We start from the raw sequence: 24,873 nt of genomic DNA, 5'->3' as shown, positions 1-24,873 counted from the left end.
AGCTTCTAGGCAACAATGCAAGATGGGAAGATGTTAATAGTTTGATCACAGAAATGAGACATGACCTTTCCTAACTACCAACAGAACCACCTGGTTAAGACTATCACCACAGGGACCTTTAAAATCCTGATACCCATCTGGATACTCTGTACTCGTACCACTGACTCTCAAACAAGATCTAGGAATGAGCTGATGATGCACGAGGTACAGAGAGCAGACAGAAGAGATGCTCTTCTAGATTTGAGCAAAAGTACAGAAGAAATGAGGATGCAGTTGCATCTCAGAAAACTAACAGTCTTTCAGATACTTCAGAAGAAAAGGAATTAAGACAAGCTAGAAAAACACTATGTAATTCAAGAACACAGACTAATAAAAAAATCAGTAACTAGAGCTCATGAGAAGCAGGCTTAAAGGACCAGACAGTTCAGGAAGCTGTTAACAGCCATTGAAACAGCATTAACAGAGAAAAATCATAAGCTATTGCAGTGAGGAAGGAAAGGACATACAATGAAAGACCTGTACCCCTCTTCAGAGGGCTTGAATACTCTTCATGTGGAAGTTTTAAGGACAAGCATGACTGTACAGGAAAGAAATCAAAAAGCCAAAGCACTAAATTAAACACCTAGCAGTGAACTCACAATATGACAAAAAACCCCTATGGCTGCTACTTGCAGCAAGACAAAGCTATCATCAGATGGCATCAAGAACACTGGAACATTTGATGCCTTAATTGCTTCAGCTCTTCACTGACAGCGACCAACTGCAGTCAAGCAGCTGACAGAGTATCGGGTTTTAAGAAAAGGAAAAAAGTTTAGCAAGTTATAAAAAACAGTCCGCAGTAAAGGACAACAGATTTGAAAGTAAACAGAGAAGGTAGTTATTTCTAAGTCAGCTGGCCCTGGTAAGTCTTCAACCTTGGGTACTGGGTTCCAAGGCTGACAATCACAAAGTGCTAAGAACTTGAGAAACAGGCAGTGGACTTGAGCACTTGAAAAGGGCAAAGCAAGCATTCGCTTTGCTTACAAAATAGGAAGAGGAAGACTTGGATAATTATGAACATGCTAACTTGACTGCCCACCCCTCCCCAGGAAATAAGACTGGACAAACAAATTATTTCAAATTTTCTAGAACATAAAAAGGAGAGAAATAACAGCAAGCATGGTTTCATCAAAAGTACAACTGTTGCATTTAACTTCCTTCTGTGACAAGGTAAACTAGTTTTAGCGGTAGGAGAATAACAGTACAAGTTTCATATCCTGAGGTCTGAATAAAACTGCTAAAACAGATGCAAGCACACTGGAAAAAATTATACTCAGGACAGAGAAACTCCAGGAATGTATCAAGTAGGGTCCCTCAGGCACCTCTGGTAGCGCACAGCCTGCCAGCCTGGGCACTACACAACGTTTTCACATACAACTTGAAGGATTTATAAGCATGACAGATTAGGAAGACACAATGTGCTTAAGGAGTGAAAAAAACAATTCTGTAAGAACAAGTGCAATTCAGCTGTAATTCAATGTAAGTACAGGCTAGGTAGAAAGCTGACAAAGCCCTTCTTCAGGAAAAACCTCAGGTCTAGAAAGGATAAGAAGTTAACTACACATCAGTGTTAGTTTGTGATAAAAAAGCACCATCACAGCAGGATACCAGATATCTTGGGGTATCAGGATCACAGTCTGGAAACAGTCTTCATTGCTCTGCAGAGCATGTGAGCAGGCTCTCAGCGAGGTTTCTACATTCAGCTTTGGACACTGCACTTCAGGAAATACAAAGAAAGGAGAGGGGAAAAAAAACCCCAACCAAAAACCCCAAAAGACAGGCTGATTAAAGAGTGCCTAAAAAAAAAAATCCTGACAAGAAAAGGCTAAAAGACAAAGCATCATTTAGTAAACACGAGAAAAGTGAGTAGGGCTTCGTGCTCTCTTTGCAGCAGCCCTTCACTATTCCAGAGAGGAAGGGAATCCATTCTGCTTCTTTACTACTTGTCCTAATCATAAGAAATAGATTTATACAGCACAAGTGAGATCTAGAGCAGAGGTCAGGAAAAGCTTTTGGGCAGTAAAGACAGTTGAGCCCTGGAGCTGCCTGCTGGAAAACTCCATCTGATGTTTTTGGTTTTAAGGGAATTTTCGATGAATAACTGTGAAAGTCATCAAGGCAAAGCAAATCATGACATATTGCTATCACAACTACACTAGTGTTTCTGTAACAGTCATCTCAAAGCATGTCTTCCTTCCAACTCAGCAGAAGCACAAAGATTGATGCTGAACCACCTCATGGACCTCGTACTCTGTCAGAAAAATAAGAGAGAGAGATCCAGGGATAGGCATCACTGAACTTCTTGTCTCTTCTAGTATGTTTGTGCACTTGTTTTCCATAAGGCACAGAAAAAAACTGTTTTGCTTGCATGCTCTACAAAATCACAGCAGTTCCTTTTCTTCTTATATACGAAAGATGTTCTTAAATTTCAATTTCTATGTCATGCTGACAGTTCTGACCCAAATGCCTTCCTCTCAGAAGTAATCACACATTAATTGTTAGGTTGGAAAGAATTTATAATCCAGATAAACTAAAGGAAAAACTATCTCTGCTATGGCATTTCAGATGCCTCCCCAGACACAAAAAAAGAATAATAGTTGTTCTCCCAAAAATCTGCCACAAATCCAGAACAGAAAGAAAAGTCCTGCTACTGATAGATACTGTAAGAATAACTTCTTACAAAAACGAAATGAGAGAGCTCTAGAAGAAAGTAGTGTTTCCAAATGAAATACATTAACACTGCACTTTGTGTAGTAGGCAATAGTTTATCATCTATAGAATATGAACACCATATGTTATCTTTCTGTGGGCATACAGATGGATGAAAGCGTAAGACTTTTTTTTTAAAAAAAAAAAACTTTTTGGGTCTTAATCGCTGTTTTCTAAAACAAGAGTGTTTACACTGTTGAAGAAAATGTCATAACCTTTTCCTTTTGACTTCCCAAATCAAGATTATTTATTTTTAAATCTTACTTTCATGAGATGGAAATACCAAGACTACTTATACACCCACTTTCAATTAGTATATGTAAAAATATTTGATGTAAAGTTTCCCAAGGAACATTTTCACACGACAAATAATACAGATAACTCCTACTAAGCTAACAAGCTATCCTCAAGTTGCCTTGAGAAAAAGTCTTCATTTTGAACAGTTTAACACAAATCATTACATGCCAGACATTATTATTACTATTGAAAAATTCTGAGCTAATTTATCTGCTTTTGCATCTTACCTGATATTCATCTCTAGTTCCACACAACAATGTTCAAAATGTTTGGTTGAATTAGATAGCTCTAAGACCATCAAGACATGCTGCAGTCCTATACAATACACTTAATTAAATTTTTGTCTGTAAAACATCAAAACTCTAAGAGGTGTCTTACAAGGAAGAAGAAATGAAACCTTCAGCCACAGATCTAAAACCCAGGTAACACAGAAAAGGAGTGAAGCAATACTCCATCCTACCTCTTGAAGCTGCAGTCGAACTTTGCTAATGGCTCTAATCCAATGGACTCTCGCTGGAGGAAATGGTGGTGGCTCATTGTCACCATGGTAGCTTAAAGGCAAGAAACAGAAAACCACTATATGAAAAACACTCATCTGTAGCATTAAAGATTCAGCATTACACAGTGCAATCACAGCTTCAGAAGTAACCAAAGGGCTCCGGTCAATATAGCCCTGCTGTGGGAATTGAGAGGCTAAAGCAGAGGGTTCGTTATACACAGGAACTGTCTTGGAGATAGATGCGCTGAAAGATACAAACTAGGACACAATCCAGACCCAGGAGTAAGGCGATTTTGGTCACGCCATCAGGAAAGCAGTCTGAAATACCCGATCAAGTCAGTTAAATACATTGGTATCATAACTGCACACGCAGAGAGGCAGATAGAACATTTTTCCATCCCCACACCTGTTGCAGGTCCCTTCTAATCTCTGACTCTTCCTGCTCCCTCCTACCGGTACAAATTTACAGCCCCTTTTCAGTGGAAACACTGGCAACAGGGCACAGCTGTGTTCTTCCCTACTGACTGCACCCTCTTCACACCGCACTTCCATACAGCTTTGCAGGAGGGCACATATATCTGGCAGCAATGCTCCGTCTCAGTGCCCCATCTCACATTTTACACTCCCTAGCCTCACTATACATTGGGCCTTTGGTTGCATTCCTTCTTTCGTATGTTGCTGAGCTGTAAATCACCAAAACAGCTTTCCCTGCTGGCAAAGCACCCCACACTGCTGACAATATAAAAACAAAAAAAAAAATGTAGCTGAGAGCAACATGCCTTCATACTACCCGTCTACTCAGGTGCAACCCTAAGGAGCAATTTCAGAGCTCACTTCCATGCATGCTCCATGCAGACAGGGAAGTATTGCCAGAAAGTGGACAGAAAGGGAGCCAGTGATGCAGGAGCATCCCAGTCACATGCCTAAAGCAGCCTGAAATGGACTGTGTGAATAACCCTCCCTGTGAACAAATACAGGCCAGCCATTCCGGGACAAGACTACAGCTGCTCTATAAGAAGAAGAAAGCGAGTCAGAGTTTAAAATCAGTTCAATGCTTTTTCTAGTCTTGCTTTCCTTTTTTCATCTTTAGTGTAAGGGTTGCCTACACAGGAACTGCTGTGGTTAATTCTCTTCTGTAAGCACAGTGACACCAGCTGTACCCTCCAAAGGGTACAGACAGGCAGACATCTTCCCGTGGATCTAACTGAACCAGATGAAAAAAATCCCTCATACTTATGGAAGTATAACCATAACCACACTAGGGGCTGCAATGACTTGATTACTTCAAGGAAAAAAAGTCACTGCCAAAGTTAAGTAATGAAATTTGAAATTCCTGTAAAATCGGTACAAAGCCCAGGGCATTACTCCCCCAAGCTTAGCTGAAATACTTTTGAAGACTGTTTTCAATTCTGCTGACAGCTTGGAAAGCCCAAGTGCAAGGACAAGAAAGCCTGCCACAGTGAGTCAGAGCAGCATGTCTATCCATACTGTAATTCTACAGCCTACAACTACATAAACACTAACTCTAATTGTGGTAGCCTACTACACAAGAAAGGAACTAGTGCAGCTCTAACCATGACTACATGTAGTTCTTGGTTGCTCACAACAAGAAATGGAAGCAGCTATCTTTGGGCCAGACTACAGTCATCAAGCCAGAAACAGAAAATACAGCAAATGAGCTTCAAGGCACCAGCAGGTGCTCCTCTTCACATACACAGCAAACATAGTTTAAGCTTAGGCAATGTCTCATAAATAACTGGCCCTGCACATAAAGATGTTTCACAGATCAGCAACATTGAGTTGGTTGTTATGGAAGGATGCAAGAACAATGTGCATAATTTGCCCCAGGAAGCAGCAAAGAGATTAGTTGAAAAGAAAGTTAACAGCTTCACCTACCTCACTTGGGCTCTTGCATCAACATCCTTGGGCTTCTCAAGTTCCAGAGGTAACTTAGCTGCAGAATGGTCTGCATGTTTCTCCTCTGCCTCACAGATCTTCTCCTCCTCTCCTTTGCTGCAAGGCTCCTCTTGCTCTCTGAGCCATGCTTGACCATCCTTCTGGTAGCTGCTCAAACCATGGTAGGAATTATTCAACCCTCTTTCCTGGTGATCATCTTCTTGCTCGGAGCCATGGGCACTTTCATGGGAATGGTCCAGCTCACTTAGGTGAGAGCTTCCCTGGCTGACGTTACAAGAGGAGCCGTATCTACTACTGCCAGCAGGACTATGAGAGAATAAGAAAGTCCATCAGAAAAAACAGTGGCTTGGAGAAATGCAAAGCAATCTGCATGTCTAACGAACTGATTGGGACACTAAACATACCGAAAAGACAAGTTATGAAGTCATATTTAACTACTGTAGTCCCTGAACTAGATCTAGACTTCTGAACCTCAAAACTGTGGTAGGCACTAGAAGTACTTTACACACAGCCTACCAGTATATAGATCAGATATGCCAATGGTCTTTCTTGCACCAACTGATTACTTCTTCACCTTACATCAGCTAGAAACTGCCCAGTGAAGATATTCTAATAACCAGACAGGAATAAGAATGGAAACAGCAATTCAGAGTGGAAGTGTTTCTGTCTTCTGCAGTTTCACTGCAGCTAAGTGCTTACCATAACCATTTAAGCAGGGTATTGTTAAGTAGTACAGTTAACTTAAAGTTAACTTTATTTTTATATATATCTTACATGTTTACAATAAAATACATTGTAGTCAAGATTAAGGTTGTCAAGACTATGAACTGAAAACCTTTTACGAAAGTACAGCAGTTGTTCGAAGGCCATGTCTCACACCAACAGAGCTTTTTCAAGAATTTAATTTCTATAAAAAAGAAACACCACAGGGGTGTGATCTCTGTGACTCAAGGCACCACTTCCAGGACTGAATTCCTAGAATACTCGCACAAAATACACTGGATGGAAATTTCTCATGCAGTCAGGAAAACTATGGACAAGAATTAAGCAGCACTAATGTTTCTCTCACTTGCACACCAGATAATTTGAAGCCAGATAAGAAGTTTTAGAGGCACAAATTTCACTTACATCATGCAGAGCTACAAGTTTAGTGAGGCTCTGTTTTGATTTTGGAGGGCAATTGTAATTTAACAGATATACAGGACTGAATACAGAATCATGAAATACTGATACTTTAAGTGGCTTTCCTAACTGCATGAAATAATCTTTGCACCGATTTTAGGAAGAAAAAGCATTAGAATACCTTCACTAATATCTCTGAAAATGTTTTAAAATCTTTAATAATATGAAATGAACCTTATTAGTTCTATAATAGATAAGCAGTATCTTTTAGCAGTAGTAAAATTACACACCTTTACCTTACACTTTGAAAACAAAATGCTCCTTCCTCCCAATACATTCTACCTACTGTTGCTTTTTTTCTTAGCAAACACAACATAATTATCACTGAACAATAAAGCAAAATTAATTGTACGCAGCAGAATTAACACACAAATCATGAAACTTCTGAAAGGCTCATGAAATAAGCACTAAGAGCATCTCATTCAGTGGGACACGGGATAAGATCATGGGAAATCCAATTAGACTTACAGAAAAAAGCATGGGAGAAGGTTAGAAAATGGTCTAAGGGCTTGTACGTAACTAGTCACTGCAGTTTGCCACATCCTCTATGACAGCTATCAGTAATACTACAAAGACTTGACGACAAATAGGGGATGGGACTGAGCTACAAACATCAGACATCAAGGGCAATATCTACTGCTGCTGTATTGCATCATAAATGGTCAAAAATTTGAAACCATTTATGATGCCTCATTTGTAACTAGCCTTTTCTCATTCGGTTGTTCCACACTAGTCAGATCTGCAACCTGTGTGCTAGGTTGAAGCACTGCTTCATTAGGAGCAGAGTCAAGCTCAGCTTCTTTCAACTCAGGCCCATCTGGTATGTGCTCTTCTGCCTGGTCTTCTTTCTGCAGTTCACCTGAAATCACGTTCTGCTGATCTTCTGACTCTTCATCAAACTTCTCTCCTAGCTCTTTGTTGGATGTATCATCAACAGCGCTTGCACCAGATGGTTCTTCAGAAGGTTCATTGTCTACAGTGTCAGGCTGCTTTGAAGGCAAGTTTATTTCTGTATTTGCATCAGTCATTTGATCTGAGACTGCAGATTTTGAGTTTTCATCTGAACTGACTGTTCCCAACACCTTGTCATCTGGTTTTGACAGCGCCTGTGGTGGTACATGTGGTTCCCTTTTGGCAGAGGTCTCCCTGTTGTCTTTTTGCCAGGGAAAGGAGAAATCTACCTTTTTCCCAAACACTGCTCCCTGGGCACTCTCTGGCTTACTCACCTTTTCTTCACTACCTCCTTCAAAAAGAGTTGAAGAAAGTTTCTTAAAGCTGGACATGAAACCCTGATCTGCCCCTTTATTAACAGAAAGTGGCTGCTGAGAGAAGAATGACCCAAATGGCTTTCCACTATCAGCAGATGACATAAAGCTGAATTTTGGCAAACTGGGCATGTTTGGCATTTCAAAGACTGGTTTACTACTGCTTGCATCTGGAGGAAAGTTATTAGGTTTACCCTGTTTCTTCAAGTCACATTTGGAAGCAATGCCTTCTGCAGGCACCTCATCAATTGCTAAATGTTTCTCCTGTTCAGCAGGTTTCTGTTCTACCTCACTTGTCTTCTCCTCATTCAGCTGGAGCACGTGAACACTGGGATCATCAGCTGGAGCTGTGGGTTCTGTAGCACTACTACTAATCATGTCCTGGTGATCAATACCAGCACTGGCCTGATCCTCAGTCACAGCAGGCTCCAATTCAGGTGTAGCACCCTCATCCAGCTGGGAAAGGTTTGTGTCTACCCCATTAGCTGGGGCTTCCACTTCCAGTTCAAGCCCATCAGCAGAGCCAGTCTGAATGACTTCAACAGCTGCCTTGTCTGTAGGAGCAGCCTGTTCCTCTGTTGCCTGTGAAGATCCCATATCCAGTTGGCATGGATTTACATCAGTCTGGTCAGTGGCCTCAGCCTGCACTGTATCAACTGCATTACTGAAATCAGACTGGCATGGCTTAGAATCTGCCACCTCAGAGGGCTGAGCATCATTATCCGGTTGCAGAACCTTGAGGGCCTGATTTTCACCGGAGACTGCTGTTTCTGGAGCGACGCTCAAAGGTTCCTCTTTGCAGGTTTCCAATTTCCTATCTTCCTTAGTTTCTGTTTTCATAGGAGACTCTCTTGTGGAGTCCTCTTCTGCTGAAACAGGTAATATACCCTCCTTCAGGGAACTCGTGACATCTCTTTTGGACTCTCTGACTGCAGCTGTATTTTCTGTCTCCCTAGAGTCTTTTGCTGAAACAGACCCAGTGACATCTTTCCCACTACTGCTTTGAGGTTTAGGGGTGGATTTTGGAGGCATCTCTTTTGGAGATTCTTTTGGACCTTTGAAGATGCCAAAGAGATCATTTGTGAAAGCTGGTGCTGGGCCACTTGGGAGGGATGAGAAACCAAAGAAAGAGGAGCTTTTCTTCTGTGCAGGAGGAGGTGCAGTAGCTTGAGGTTGGGAAAAGAAACCAGATAATGTTTTAGGTGGTTTCATTTTTGTCATGAAACTTGAAAACATTTCAACTGAAGAATCTAGTACAGATTTATCACTCTCAGATTCCCTAGGTTTATTTTGTAAATTAGGTATCTCTGGCATTTTAGGAGAGTGTAGCTCTTGTGCCTGTTGTAACATGTCACCAAGAGCTTGTTCAGGTAATTTATGTTCTGGCAACTCACGCTGTACATGTACTTCTTCAGAGACCACTTCATTTTTTATGTCACTCATACTATTTACATCATTTAAACTCTGGGAATCCATTTTTTCACCTAAGGCCATGCTATAATCTTTCTTTTCAGAAGCTTGTTCTTCTGAAGTATCAGGCTTTTCTTTATCAATAGGAAATGCATCAGTGTCTGCTTTCCCTGTGCTACCCGAAGCATCTTCTTCTGCCCCTAAGGAAATAGTCTGCTGGTCCTGAGAACCCTCCTGCACGCTTGGAGTCTGAAGGCATGGACGAGAAGCAGCCGAATCGGTTCCTGCAGCATCATCAGTCTGTGGAAGCTTCTTTAAGTCACCCTCTTCAGCCACCTCAGCAACACTTTCTACATTTTCCACTGCCGGCATTTCTGATTTATCTTCTGGAATCATGACATTACTAGACATTTGTTTGCCAGTCACTGCTGCAATAATATCAACTTCTTTTTTATCGTCTGCATCTTGTTGCCTGGCAGGACTGCTAATTTTGACAACAGAGTCAACAGAGATATTTTGTTTCACATGTGGCTTAGAGTTCACTGGTTTAGCTGGTTTTGTATTATTCTCCTGTCCTGGAGCAGTTTGTGGCTTTTCATCCAAAAAGGATGTCAAATTAAAGAAGCTAAAGCTAGTGCTTCTTTGAGGTATGGTCTTCTCAGCAGTTGGGCTGCTGGAGAAGAAGGAGGGCAGACGAAACAGCCCCTCTGTTTCTTGCTGCTTCCCACTAGCAGGAGCAGGTGCTGAAGGCTTTGGTTCGTCTGATCCAGTGAAGAAGGAGAATATGCTTCTGCTAGCTGTCTGTGCTGTCTGTGATTTTGAAGCAGTGATATCAGGAAAGCTGAATGGCAAACTGAAACCTGACTCTTGAGGTGCCTGATCTGGCTTTGGTTTTGCCTGACTAGCTGTGCCTCCTGGACGATCTTCTCCACGTTGCTTTGGTATAACCCTGGGCACGCTGCTTTGCTGCACAGCTGACTGACCCAAATGGCTTATTCTGGGATCTACACCCTTCGGCTTCTGTGAAGCATCTCCAGGAGGCACTTTTTTACTCTTAGGAGACTCCTCCTCAGGTTTTGTTCTTTGTGGTTCTGTTTGCACCCCAGGGCCAGGAGAGACCTGCCTGTCTGTGCCTTCTGTTCTCACCCCTGCCTTAGGGGTGGACGACAGACATGGCATACTGGCACTCTGAAGACCCCCAGACTTCCCAGTTTGTTGTCTCAACTCAGCCACAGTTCTGCTATTGGTTTTTGCCAGAGTCACAGTACTCGAGACTGGTGGAGAAGACACAGCCTCCACTTTGAAGAGATCTCCAAGGGATCCAAATAATGATGAGATGCTGGAGGTTTCCTTCTGTTCTGGCTGTATCACCTTTTCGGGCTGTATCACCTTTTCGGGCTTATTGCTTCGACTTTTTTCCAAATCAGGTGGCAGCTGTGGTCCTTTGCTTACTTGCGTTTTAAAGAAATCAAAAAACCCAGAAGCTTGGGTTTTGCTGGCAGCTGAGCTTGCAGGAGAATCTTCTCCAAGACTGAACAACTTCAGAGCACTTTTGAATAACGTCTCCTCAGGCTCAGTGGCTGGGTGGCTCTCATTTGGCTGTGGCTGACTCGGTTTGTTAACACTTGCACGCCCTTCAGGATGCCTGGAAGCTGGTGTTGCTTTAACAGGTCTCTCTTCTCGTACGGGCCTGTGGTCTGGAGCAGTCTGGCTCAGCTGAGAAGGAGACTTTCTTAATCCTGTTTTTTTAACAGGGATGTTTTCATTCTGATTTAATTCTGGCTTTTCGTTTCTAGCAGCCTCCAAATTAAGTTCTGAGGAAGTATTTCTTCTCGATTCTGATGTAACAGGCAACTTCTGCCCTGCTTCTGCCTCATCTAATTTTCTATTTGGTGCAAGTGATAAAACATCGGTTTTATTTTCAGATGACTTTGATTGTGTGTCTGTTCTCTTCAAGGCAGAATCTTCTGATGCAGGGTCAGGATGCGCAGGCTTTCCAATTAGTCCACCCAAAGCAGAAAATAAAGAGCTAACTTTGTTCACTGGTGTTTTCTTATCTTCCTCAGTCTTTTTTACTTCTGTTACTCTCTCAGTCGATGCCACAGTTTCCTCAGCTTTAGGAGCAGACTGAAACAGATGGAAATGAAAGAATCCTGATGACCCACTCCCAGTAGTTGTCACGGGGACGGCCTTATCCGCTTCCTTGGTGTGGACTTCCTTACTCAGCGGTTTATTGAAAGCTGCTCTGGAATGTGTTCTGAGATCAAGGGTTAGCGGAGACTCCTCTGAATAATTCACAGTTTCCTTCTCAGGTCTAAAATCTACTTTGAGTTTTTGAAGCTTATAACCCGAGAAGTCTAACGGCTGCTCTCTCTGATAATAAATAGACTCTTCAAACATTTGTGAAAAAGTCTCCAAATTCATGTTCATTAGCTGATCACTCCTCTGCAAAGCTACTGACAAATCCAGGGGTTTATTTGTTGTATAATTATCTAAAGACTCTTCTTCACAAAACCAAAAGAGCTCATCTTCGCTGCCAAGAGGGACTTTAAAACCACAAACAGCAATTGTGCTGTCTTCTAGCACAGCTCTTGGAATGGAATCCATCTGCAAATGATAATCCCAGCAGTCCGGGTAGGAATACGTTTCTGGAGCACACATGTAGACATACTGTCCAGTGGGATCAGTGAGCAGCGAATATACATACTGGCTATCACTGTACATGTAGTATCCACAATCACCATCTTCTGACGGCCACCACACACCATGCTCAAGCATCATTAGCCACTCCTGATACTCCTGGCTATAAGACGAGTACATAAAGCTCTCATCCATACTTAGAGTCTCTTGGTCAATTAGAGTCCACATAGTTCCATCACAGCCAGAGGAGTAGCTTAAATCCATGGGCAACTCTTCTAATGAGTAACTGCCATCTCTTTCAGATGGTGGAAAGTTACTATAACTTTCATTGAGAGAATTAGCAGCCCACGCATCATCTTCTGAACAAACATCTTGAAACATTAACTGGTCAAATGACTCATATGACATCACACTTAAGTCTAAACTCTGTCTATCAAAATCGGCATTAGTCTGCCAATCCATCACATTTGCATTTCCATCCTTTTTACAAAGATTCACTACCGTATCATTTTCAGGCCAGTCCAAGAACTGAGGGGGTGGAACAGAGTTCTGGTTTAACACATAGTAAACTGGTACTGCTATTTCATTAGTGTCAGCCAGCTCCCTCACTTCATATTCCCATTCAAAGCTAGAATGGCTTCTTGTTTCTTGATAAGCTGAGTACTGCTCCGTAAGATTGGAGCTTTTATTAGTCAAATTGAGAAATTCATTTGATCCTTTGTTTAAAAGAGTTGGTAAAACTCTACATTCTGCATCCTGATAAGGGATACGCCTACTATTTAGAGGTTTTCCAGATAAATCCTGTACCTTGTCTTGAAGGTTTATAGCACCAGGGGACACAGGATGCCCGCAGCGGGGAACATGCAGCTCAGCTGTTTTATCTGTTCTTGCACTGGACAGACTGTCAGTAGTTTTGGAAGATGCCATCGTTTTCACATTATCCAGTTTCTCCTTTGGTTTAGGCAAGAGATTTTTTATGAAGCTGGAAGCTTCCTGCTTTTCTCCAGTGCTGCTCTGAGTGTCAGAAGCCACCTCCGAGTTGCTGGGTTTTGTCTCTGAGCTAGATTCCTCACCTCTATCAAAAAGCTTCATGAAGCCTAGAGAGTTTGTTTTCACCTTCTCTTGCTTACACTCAGACAAGTTTTCACTTGAAGCAAATTTAAATAAGCCAGATAATAATCCAGGAGAAGTGCTTTTCTGGCCATTACTCTCACTTTTAGCCATCAAATCTTGATTATTGGCTGTGTTTTCATTGGAAGAAATGTGGAGAAGCCCGGAAAGAAAACCTGTTGTGTGCTTCTTCTGCATATCGTCTGCACTTGCAGCTTCTGGAGCTCTGGCTGAAGAGGTGGATTCAACTAAGCTGTCATTTAAGTCTGGTACATTTAGTCCTTCTCTTGTCAACCCTCCTTTTACATTTCTGGGTTCTTCCTGAGTATTCTTAGTACTCTGCTGCTCTCCTGCAGCCTTAAAGACAGCACAGGCACTCTCCTGGTGTTTTATTCTATTTACTTGGGCACTAGATGAGTTTTCTTTAGTCGCGTTTTTTGTTTGTACAAGTTCCCCCTTATGGTCTGCTAAATTTGGAACCGAGCTAGATTTTAACGAAATGGTATTTTCTGTATTACTGTTTTTGTCTTCCAGCAAAGAAATGCCACTAGAACTCTGATGACTTCTTTGGTCCTGTGAAGGTGCTACATTTTCTGCAGAAGAAAACTTAAATAATGAAGGAAAAAAGCCTCCTTTCTCATGTGTATGTTCCTGCTTTTCTGAAAAACCCAACCCACTGAAAAAAGGAAGTTTCCCAGTGAAAGGAAACGTGTGTTCTTCATTTGATGAACTGTTTTGTCTTATATCCTCCTCAGACTTATGGCCTTTAATAAGCCTGGATGTACTTTCTTTCTGCCCTTGTTCAGCAGAAGGAAGCAACAACTGACTCAAAGACTTTTTGAGTGGACTGAAAAAGCTTTCAGATGCTGTACCCTGATCTTGAGGCTGTGGGTTAAGTTCCACATTACCTCTGTTTTGGGTATTTCCCTGTCCATGACCTGCAGTATGCTGATCCCCTAAGGAATTTGCAGGAGGCTGCTTCCTGGCAGCGGGTGCACCCTCCTTCACAGCGGCATCTGGCTGACTTGTAACATGATGCAAATCTGACTGCTTCTGTGGCACCTCCTGCTGCTTGGGAGCCAAGAGACCATCCAAATTGGCTTTCAGGCTGAAGGAACTGACGGAGTTTGTAAGCCTGCCAAAGATTGAAGACACAGAAGTGCTATTTGCGTTTACCTCTGCCTCACTTCTAGTCTCACCCATCCCTGTCTCTGGAACAATGCTGCTGGTCCTGGCTGCCGTCTGTCCAGATGGTTTCTCACTTCTGTTTGCCCCATCAACTTGCACAGCATGGCTGTCCTCCTTGGTGTGCTCCTCTTTCATGACTTCTTGTTTTGGCACTTCCTTCTCAGAGAAGATCTTTAAAGGATTAAACAAGCCTAGAACAGAATTTATAACTAAATGTTGGTTCTGCTGGCTGCCAGCAGTAGTTCCTTGTGACTGATGGAGATGATGTGGCACAGAAGCTTTACTGTCCGACTCAGTGGTTTCTGGATTGCTGGAGTTTATGTTCTGGGCTTTTTTATCACCACTCACTTGGGGTGGTAGCAAAGAGTGAATGGAGAACTTGGTGTCAGCTTTATTATCTGCTGTCACTCCAGAAGATGAACTCTCGCTTTTGGGCTTACTAGAAAATACACTTGCGATTCCACTTTCTGATGAGTTTCTGGTTTCTGTCTTCTCTGGAGTGGAAGAAACAAGCTTTTCAACAGAAGCTGTAAGCTGCTTTGTGCTTGACCCCACCTTTTCAGTGAAAGAGCTGAACAGAGAATTCATTGTATTCTTCACACCTGACAAGTCTGGGAGAGATTCAGATTTGCCCTTGGTGCTCTCCTCCACAGCAGGATGTTTGGTCGGTTCAGACTTCCTAACTTCTACTGAATTATCAGTATTATCCTGCTTCAGTGACATGCTCTCACCATTTTTTCTGGTCTCTGGCAATGTACTGAATTTGCTGATTTCTTCCTCCTTTTCAGCCAAGTACTCTGAAACTGATTCTACCAGACACTGAAGTTCATCCATCGTGTCTATGTACTCCTCGCTGGGTTCTTCAACAGGAGACAGCATTAAGTCCTGCACAGGATGACCATGCTTGTTGCTCCCTTTACTCTTGTGTTTTTTATCACAGTTAGCCTTTAACTGGGAGCCCAAATTTGCAGGGTAGTTAACAGTGAGGTTTCTCAAATGGCTGATGTCAGAATCACACCACGTTTGTGAAAGTGTAGCCAGTTCCTCCATTTCGTCATCTGAAACAGGCGAGTACTGGAACTCATCAGAAGCACTGCTGTCAAATTCCTCAACAGCACCCACTGGCACAAAAGTGTTATCCATCACCCCTGTGAGTTTCATGTCTTCACTGTTGCTGAGGTGAAGTAAGCCCTCACGGTTCACTCCCTGCTTGTTAGGCAACTTGCCACTTTTAACCATTAAGCCATTTTTGTACGGACGCAAGATGGGATAAGCAGGCAACCGTTTCTTACTTTCAGAGCTACTGGTGTATTTTCCAGTTCTATCGTATATTGGGAAATCATCATTAGGTTCAGAACTAGTTGCCACACCATTAAAATAGATAGTTTTCTCCCCAGGAAACTGCAGACCTTCATTACTTTGCAGGCTTACTTGTTCACTCTCATCAAAGTTGTATCTCAGCTTCTTTTTCCTTCTCCTATCTATTGTATCGTATTCCTGAGGATACCTAGGGACATCTACAGACCCTGATTCCAGACACACGTTTTGGTAGCACCTTGATCTTTCACAGTGATTGAAATTTTCTCTTTTTGACAGAGTTTGCATCTTTTTGATGTTTGTTTCCTGCCACCTTCTATTTTTATGACTCTTTTCTAAGAACTCCTCTATCAGCAGTTTTCCTAGCTCTTCATAGTTACTCTCCTGTTCTTCTTCTCCATCTTCTGAGTTAAATGGAATGATCCTGACTCTTTCATTTCTAGCTAGAGATCCTTGTCTAAGGTGAGAAATAAAAGGGGTAGGAGAAAAAGGAAGAGAGGCAGCAAAAAAAAAAAAAAAGGAACATTTTTTAAAAGAAACTCAAAAAGGACAGAAAAATAGTAATAAAAAACATGCATTAAATAAAGGAAAAGTAAAACCAGAAACATCTAGAGATAACAAAACTGAAAACCTGTCAATCTACCACTGTTACAATTCAATCAGATAGTCAGAAAAAGTAGCATGGGTTATGATATTCCACTGGCTACAGCTGCACAAAATTTAGAAATGCCTGTTTGACAGAGAACAGTGATCAAGTAAGGGCACACAGCCTTGGCTGTACCAGTACTCTGCTGTTACTGTAATAAGTGACTTTTATCAGCATGCCTAAAAAAGTCACAGGACTACTTTGAGATACATTGCCCACGCGCACCATTCCACTATGCTATGCATGCATTTCCGTCACTCTAGGCTGCGGACTTTGTTTTAGCAGTATTCATCAAGCACACAGGCACTGTGTTTCTCCCAAGGGTGGCTACAGAGCAGAGACTGCATGCAAAGACTCAGGAGTCACTGGACTCCAGTGGGGACCAGGGACAAAATGCAAACTGTGCACACCAACAAGATGAGGAGTTCCAGCTGCTCCACCACTCCTCTTTGCTGGGAGGGTTTGCCCTTCAGCTGATGCCCTCAGGGGGTGCCACCAACACAAAATTAAGATTCTCAGACCTGTTACTGGACCAGAAGGCAAAACAAAACATTGGCGATGGATATTAGTCTATTGTAAAGCAGCAGGTGCTCCCCAGGATCTGTGCTTCCCATTTATAACGCACCTAAAGAGATCCAGCAATCTATACTTGTCATTGTGGTAGAATGGATTAAAGCAGCTAGTGTTTTGCTACCAATCTGAAGCTCCCTAGAAACCCAAGTAAATGATCCCTGGGGTTTTGAGATTCGTTTCTAGCCCTTGGTTAGGATTATCTCAATTGTTCGACGATGCAAAGGCTAGCATGGCAAGAAAGCTTCCTCTTTTATCTAAATCTCACAAGAGTTACTGCCAGCATCCATAAAAACAAACAGGTAGAAACTGCCTATAAAAAAATCAAAACGCTTATCTGAAAGACGCACTGCAGCTTTGTCTCACATCATTCATTCATTGTTGAGAACTAAGGAGCACGAAGGCACACATGCCCTGACCCCATAAGAGCAGGGCAAGACAAAGGAAAGGGCAAAGGGCACACGGGCATTGTATGGATACTGCTCATGCAAGAGTCTTCACCTTGAGAGTTGCACAGGGCACTCCAAGATAGGATACTGATAGGGTAGCCCTGGAAGAGAAAGAGTTCACTGCATTTTCACTACTGCTGGTTTAGTGCTTTATTTCCACCAGTATTAGCTAACTTACACTAACTGGAAAGATACTCATTACTTTAAATATGCCTTGTTGTACACAGTTTAGAACACTTACAACACTTCTTGCTTGCAATTTTAAGCCAGTAGTTGAAATAAGTTTCTTAGAAAGGCTAATGAAATTTAAAAGACTCCCAGGGCCACCATAGTTACTGGATCAAGTTCTTCCAAATCTCAGCTGAACGCAATGGGTGAATGCCTGAAGAGCTATTAGCTGTAAATGCTGCACCAACAATCTAGGCATAAAGGAAATTACTGTTCTTTCTAATTGTGCTCCTCCTCCCATAAGAGTTTCCCCTGCTATTCTACAAAGCATTTCACTAGAAGTAAAGCAATGACAAGTCCAACGCCTGAAAGCAGAAGATGACAACATCAGCCCAGAATTAAACTACTACAGACCTGAAACAGAGCCAAGGCAAACAGTGAGTTTTGTAACAGACAGCTGAAAGGTATCACAAGACCACTTCACAGCAGCCACAGCAAGGAGACGGGCACACAGTCTGCAAAGAGGTTAACCCACCTATCATACAGATCTAGAGAGCACCTGCTCTCTAGCAAGCACTGGCAGCTTGTCATTTGACTAGACTCAGATGCGGACTCAAGGTCATTTTGGCCACTCACAATGGAATCTATGCTATCGCATCGCCTTGGAAGTAAATAGAGCAAGAGAGCAAGGGAGACATGGAGGACACATGGTTATACAAAATGAACTTTGCAAAGAAAGGTTAGTGCCTAAAAAACACATCTGAGGGGAAGATGTCTGCTATTCTGAAGCCAAACTGGCTCTTGGCAGCAAAACACACTCCGAAGATAAGCAAGAACAATGCTTGTTATCCTTAGGAGAGGGGGGAATAAAATTCATGTGCTTCTATCAAAGTATCACAATCACATGTAAAACTGATGAGGAAGACCAGAACTTTTCCAGTCAAATTCAAATGTGAAAAAAGCCCAGGTGTAAGTACAGCCAGTTTCAATAGGAGTGTTTTGGCACAGACAACTTTTTGCCAAATTCAAGATAGGTTCTAGCAGAACCTTGTCTGGTTCCTCTGTGCCTGTACAGGACAGCCTTCTACAGGCTGTCATTTCCCCAGCAATCACCAGCTGCAGTTTTCCAGGAGCATTGATTTAATCAGGCGGCTGCCTGGTCCACAGCACTTAGAGCTGTGAGGAGCAAAAGTCAAACACCATTTGGTTTTGCAATACTCAGCTACAACTGGATTTTGAAAATATTTATTTTGGTATCTACCCATGTGCTTCTTTTCAGCCAGCTCTCCTTAGAAATACCCTTCTGACAAGAAAGAGAATCTCACATAGGAAATGCAAATAAGCTTTCCAAAAAAGCTAAGTTTTAAGATTAAGTATGTAGCAAAAAATCTTGCTGGGCATGTGAAAATGCACATGGGAATAGGAATGCTCAGAGGGAATCAAACATCATCTAGCACTTGCCTTCCTGGTGTGAAAGTAATTTTAGACCAGAGCAGACTACAACGCTCATGGTTTTTAAGCAAACTTTATCAGTCCAGACCCTTTCATATCTGTACCTTCAAGAAATCAGAAAAAAAAAATACATAATACCATCTTGGTATTCTTTAACAATCCATACCAGAAGTGCTTCTTTGGAAGGTCTTACAAACACAGTTATCCATTAGATACAGTTAAAAGTTCACAGACCCCCTGCCTCCCAGCAAGATGAGCCATGAAAGATTGCTTATATTGTCAATACCACCCTCAAGTCACGTAACTGCAAAAACACCCAGCCACCACTGGCTTCCCCAGGCTGGGCACCCAGTACCACCGTTCAGCTTGGCTCTTCCATAAAGAAAAAGCTTCAGCTCATCTTCCCAGACTCTCAGTAAGATCTTCAGCAATTGCACACTGCAAACCAGCAGCACGGAATAGCATGGGAAAGAAAATAACTTGCTCATTTAAGATACTAATGGACTAGGAAAAGAGCACTGAGAATGACATATCACACTGCAGTAAATGCATTTTGTTCTCACATTTGCCTCTAATGATTAAAATCTCAGCAACAGTAACAACATTAAATGTTACCACTAAAGATCATCTTTTGCCATTAAAGAATATAAGGCAAAAAGAGTAAAATTTAGCCTCAGTCATACCCCCATGAGGACAACTGAATTCAGGTTCAGGCTTCAGAAAACAGGAACATTCTTAGCAAGGTGGATCAGGTAGAACAAATCAGCCATAATATATATAAAACCCTGCACTTCTGTGACAGTGTTTAAGCAACTGCCTCTTCCTTCCACACCAAAGGCAGAAGCAGCGGCACAGCCTGTTCTACACACCCACTCTTCAGCACTCTCCAATTTCTTGTGCTTTCCCCTGACACATAATTCATCCTTTACCTGAAACAGCAGGGTTTTGTAAAGTTTCTACAGTTCTCAGCCCAACCAGCTCTAGTTCACAGCCATTGATCCTGGTAAGTTAATGCTGTAATGCTTAATACTTAGAGAAGATAAAAGCAGTTGTGAATCTACTAATTTATGGTCAAAAAGCTAATTTAGAGCAAGTAAAGTAGGTTTTCATACAGCTCAAAGGAAATCCAAATAGAAGACACAATATTCAACAGTGCTACCTGATAACAGAAAAAAACCCAACCTAATTGGTTATAGTCTTTCTTCTTGAATATGCTGTTTTGGCAGACATAACAGAACAGGGGCTAATCCAGAATGGAAAATAAATCTACCCCAAGAAAGAAACTCCTAATAGGGTAACTTTGCTAGACCATGTTCCACTGGCTTGGGAAGCACACCCATGCAATGGTGCCAAAACAACCACTTATGTGGTGCTCTGGCCTTCAAAAGGTAAGGTGAACTTAGAACCAAGAAGAAATGACCGCAGAGTGGAGCATATCTTTAAAAGGTAATTCACTAAACTGCCAGATCTAGCGTAACACATAGCCTTACAGGTTTTTTTGGATTCACAGCAGAGTCCCAGTGTTAACAAAACATGCAACGCCTTCCTATCAGGAGCCTTGTGGAGCCCTTGAGCTGTCCTCCTGTGCTAGCATGGCACCACCAGGGTCTGCTATGGATAATCAATGGGAAAAGAAGAGCTACCCAGAAGACAGCACCCACCTGATAGCCACATGCTCCCGATAATCCAGATCATAATTGTGTAGGGAGTCAACACAGGATTCCCGCAAGACCCCTTGCTGCTGCAGGCGTGATGGTACAGTGAACTGGTGCACGGAGGCATTGGGCTGCACAGTCGTGTGGTACGGAGGAGGAATGCTGTTACTTGTCTCACTGCGATAGTCACTGTCTCGGTCATCCACAGCACTGTCAGCATCTTCAAAGGCTAAGAAACAAAAGCAGTTAAGGGCAAAGCTTTCTCAAGTCGCCTTGCTGGGACACTGAAGCCCATTTTGTGTTTAAAGAATGACAAAAAACACTATTTCTGCTCTGGATTTTCATCTGGCAGCTGGTTATAACCTCTGGTTCTCTCAAGTATGCACCAAGGAATTCCACCGATCACCTCCACACCCTCCTTCCCCACTTCCCATCATAGGAGTTTATTTCTCTCTAGTCATTCCTAGTAAGCAGATTAAGAGGTGTTTATTAAAACAAACAAAAAACCCCACATCCCAACACCCAAAATTTCAGGTTCTTTGCTGCTGCTAAAACAAACATTTAAATGTTGGGGAAAAATATGCCAAAACATTTTTTATGGAAAGGAGCTCTTTCCTGGAAACTTTTCAACCTTTAAACTGTAATACTATCTGTCTTTCTCAGCATCCTTGACCAGTACTCTAGGGTTCGGGATTTTTTTCTTTTAGTGTCTTTTTTGTTTTGGTTTTTTTTAAGTATTGGTTTAAGTTAAGAGAAACTAATAAAAAGCACTCAGTAGGAAAATCAGAACTGGGAGAGAAGCTTTGCTTATAAACAATTATACTACTTCTTACAGGGGAAAATTACTACATTTAACACACAGGTACATTAGCTTTTTAGTAGTCAACACTAATGATAACCTTTGCAAAGGAAAAAGCTCCTTTCCAGTGAGTCCCTCTCCCTTGCAGAAACGCTTCTGCTTGCTAACCCGTCATAAAAGGAGAGTGCAGAGTTACAGTGAGGAAAGGTATCAAAAATACAATAGTGGTGTACAGCCGTGTTCGGCTGCGCAGGATGCAAGATTATCTTTGCAAGCTTAAAGTGAAATACACACACTATAAGGCAACGGAGTGCACCATTAACATGCTGGAAACAAAAGAAAATAAGGATCAGCCATTATTCACTCTCTCTGCCACCAAAAGCCCGTCTAAAAAGGACAACCAAATTAAAGCCCCTCTGGCAAGTTATTCAATGGAATGTGTCCTACACAGGCATTTACCATGAGGCTGAACAATAAAGCAAAAGTCTATTTTTCCTGTCAGATCCTTTAAAAACCCTGAATTTAGCTGCTGAAATTCCAAGCAAATGGAATGCAGTGTCAAGGAACAACTTTTTCTTTCACTGGTGCTTCCCACACCTCCAATTCAATTTCCATTTTTTTAATCCAAAGTAAAATTTGTCCTTGGTGATCTTTCAGTTCCTTCCCAACTGAGTAAGATTATATCAGTGCTTTAAGGTGGATGGAAGAGTACAAAACAAACCCAGCAGAAAAAATGTCTGCAAAATACAAACCACTTGAAAAAGCCCAGCTCCACCCTCTTACGTACAATCAATTCAATTTGATTGTCCACACCAAAAACGAAGTTAAGCCTCCTGCTATTTAGTAGTTTAAATGCTGCAGAGTCCTTGTCAGTCTCTAGTTGATCGAATAGAAATAAACAGCAATCTTACACTGCTTTATTCAGTTTTGTTAAAAGCACAATGTCCACCAATTTTATTACAGTTCAGTGCTTAGGAGAAACACTCAAGATGTGCTACTCAGAGATGATTTACCATGCCATACCCCGCCGAGGGGCACCAAGCTTCCAGCCTGTGGAGCAAGGGCTGGTCTGTTTGTAGGTCACAAGGCACACACCACCCTCAAGAAGGACCATGAGCTATTACTCAGCCGAGCAACATCATTGCTGAACACTTCAGCCATTACCTTCTAATGCACAATAGTTATTTTTCTTGGGACAGAAACAGTGTTTCAAAGAGTTTTCAAATGCCTTACTTTGCTGCTTGACTAATTTCTTCTTCCCATCAGATGTGACCTTCATTTAAGGTAAAGCCTAAATAACTCTGGTATGATGCAAAGTTCTTCAGCTGTGGCTGCGTACTCATTACAAACACTTCTAGGGTTTTAAAGCAGCCCAGCTGAGTTACAGGCTTGGTATCTGGTGACAGACACCAGACCAACAGCTTTAGGGATAAACAATTTATCTCACCACAACAGTAAAGAGCAAATACAAATCAACAGTACAATTACCTGGGTCAAAAACCCAGCAAATTCAGTAACTCACTAATACTGGGACAAACTTAGTATCAAGCTGTGCAAAGATGTACGTAATTACAGTTATGCAGAAGCAGGACGCAGTTTCTTCAGATCAGCCCTGCCCAGCTCATGCTCTCAGAGATGTCTGAATGCCCTGACCAGACTGTTGCACAAGCACTACCTGGATTTGTTAACCACCACTCACCACACCTCACCTCTGCACTATCAAATGAAGATTTTCTGTATCAACCACAGCACCTCTAATCAAAATCCACAAACGGCTAATTAGCTTAAGTGTTAATCACACATTTTACAGCATGTTTGTTTATAAAAGGTGGCACTAGAATTTATCCCAGTTCCTACTGGTGTTTAGCAAGAGGAAGTCTCTTAGAGGTCATGACACAAAATGCCTCCTTGATGACACGTTTAAAGGATGCATGGCTACAGCTACCACAAACATCAATGAGGCAGGAACATGCTGTTTCTCTGATGTATATGAAAACACCTACAGCATCTGTGGATGTTAATACCAGGCAGAAATCCTCAAGTGACTCATAAATAAAAGCCAACTCCAGAAACACTTATTCATGCTGAATTGCACCTACCCTATGAGCAATCTCACTTTATTCCACAGAAGTGTTCACAAATGAAGACAGACATTGCTCAGCCTGATTAAAAGCACCAAAACCTGGCCCATATGTGGCTTACAGCACACATTACCTTTGCAAGAAAGTATACTGTTAAACGCCTGCACATGGTGATGATCCCATTCATTAACATACTTGAAAATTAAATGTTAGTTGAGCAAGAGACTGACAAGAGCTTGCAGAGTCAGCTTTGGGGATGCATCATCCCTTCAAAAGGAGGGGTCAGGCATTACAGCCCATGTTTCAGCAAAATATCCCTCACAACACACACGGTATGACAAATTCAAGCACAATCTTCTCCAAAAAGATGACACACCAAGTCTTCAATAAGGAAAGCTGTACCTTAGCCTCAGTCTCTTAAGATCAGTTATTTAATACAAGATACATAACAATAAACATAAAGAGTTGGTAATTGTTTTATGCTAGTTAATTTCACATATACCAAAGAGCTCTCAAGGAATAAAAACTGTTTCTTTGTCACTGGACCCACTATGTAGAGAGAGGGGGCTAAGGCTGAAGGGGCAGGGCAGAAGCATGCTGTTCATGTTTAATAATTGAATATTCATGCATATAGGCAGTATAAGAAGAAACCCATTGGACAGTCACGTCACAGTAGGATTTTACAAAGAGTGGGTAAAATCAAGAGAGGTAGCTTCTCTGAAACAAACTGCTTCCTGGAAGCTCCGTTATTCCTCCCCACTCCTACGGTCAGAAGTTATTACACCACTGCTGCAGGGCAAAACACATACAGCTTTTAATATAATGATCTGAAAAACACTTTCCGCAGTCCTGTCACGCCAGCTCTACTCATCACATTTAACCTCTGGCAACTTTCTTTACATCAACCTTCAGGCCGGGAAGGAAAGCTAACAGCAGAATTATTACAGGTGGCTGGGCGAATGCACCTTTCAGAAGTGCTTTTGTTGTTTTAATGTCCCAATGCACAGCAGGAGCTCCTCTCAAAAGGTTGCATTCACTTGAAATGGCCTCGTTTTTCTAGCAGTGATGTGTCATCAGTCACTAGGAGCTGGGTCCAGTCCCTAAGCTTAGTTATGCTCTACAAACTTGAGCAAAAACTTCAATAAAAGCAGTAAGTGCAGCATACTCAGGCACTCAGGAAGAAGGAGGTTCACATAAGGTTCTGCATCCCAAAATCCCCACTACTTCTCCAAAATAAACCACTGAGCTTTTCACAGCTTTTGTCTATTTTTATAACAGCAGGAGAGAAGAAAGTGTACTAACTGAAAGAATGACTTCCAGTCCGAGTCCAGAAGAGATCTCTGCCAGCTCCCCACCAAGGCCTTTGCAGTTCACCTTCCCCACCCTTCATCCATTTTAATTGCTTTTCACAATAGCCGCCAACAGCTTCTTTCCTTCAGCCTCAGACTCCAATACTCCACTGTCTACCGAACCATCAATC

At 42.0% G+C, this 24,873-nt stretch overlaps 1 protein-coding gene across 12 annotated transcripts in view; it reads right to left on the bottom strand.

Moving 5' to 3' along the window:
• UNC13B (unc-13 homolog B) overlaps positions 1 to 24,873 on the bottom strand; it is a 214,306-nt gene that overhangs the window by 127,503 nt on the left and 61,930 nt on the right. For 10 of the 12 annotated variants that reach the window (XM_055699323.1, XM_055699327.1, XM_055699328.1 and 7 more), the window contains 4 exons: positions 20,520 to 20,742; positions 7,349 to 16,030; positions 5,441 to 5,767; positions 3,506 to 3,596 (listed from right to left, as the gene is read on the bottom strand). In XM_055699323.1, the coding sequence (XP_055555298.1) occupies positions 3,506 to 3,596; positions 5,441 to 5,767; positions 7,349 to 16,030; positions 20,520 to 20,742 (9,323 nt within the window). The remainder of the gene's footprint in view (positions 1 to 3,505; positions 3,597 to 5,440; positions 5,768 to 7,348; positions 16,031 to 20,519; positions 20,743 to 24,873) is intronic. The other 2 variants (XM_055699332.1, XM_055699333.1) reach the window with 1 other exon arrangement.

Source organism: Falco cherrug, chromosome Z (assembly GCF_023634085.1).
Source record: "Falco cherrug isolate bFalChe1 chromosome Z, bFalChe1.pri, whole genome shotgun sequence".
In the NCBI taxonomy this organism is placed as follows: Eukaryota; Metazoa; Chordata; class Aves; order Falconiformes; family Falconidae; genus Falco; species Falco cherrug.
Note: the sequence above shows the minus strand (reverse complement) of the source record. Positions and strands in the feature narration are given on the sequence as shown.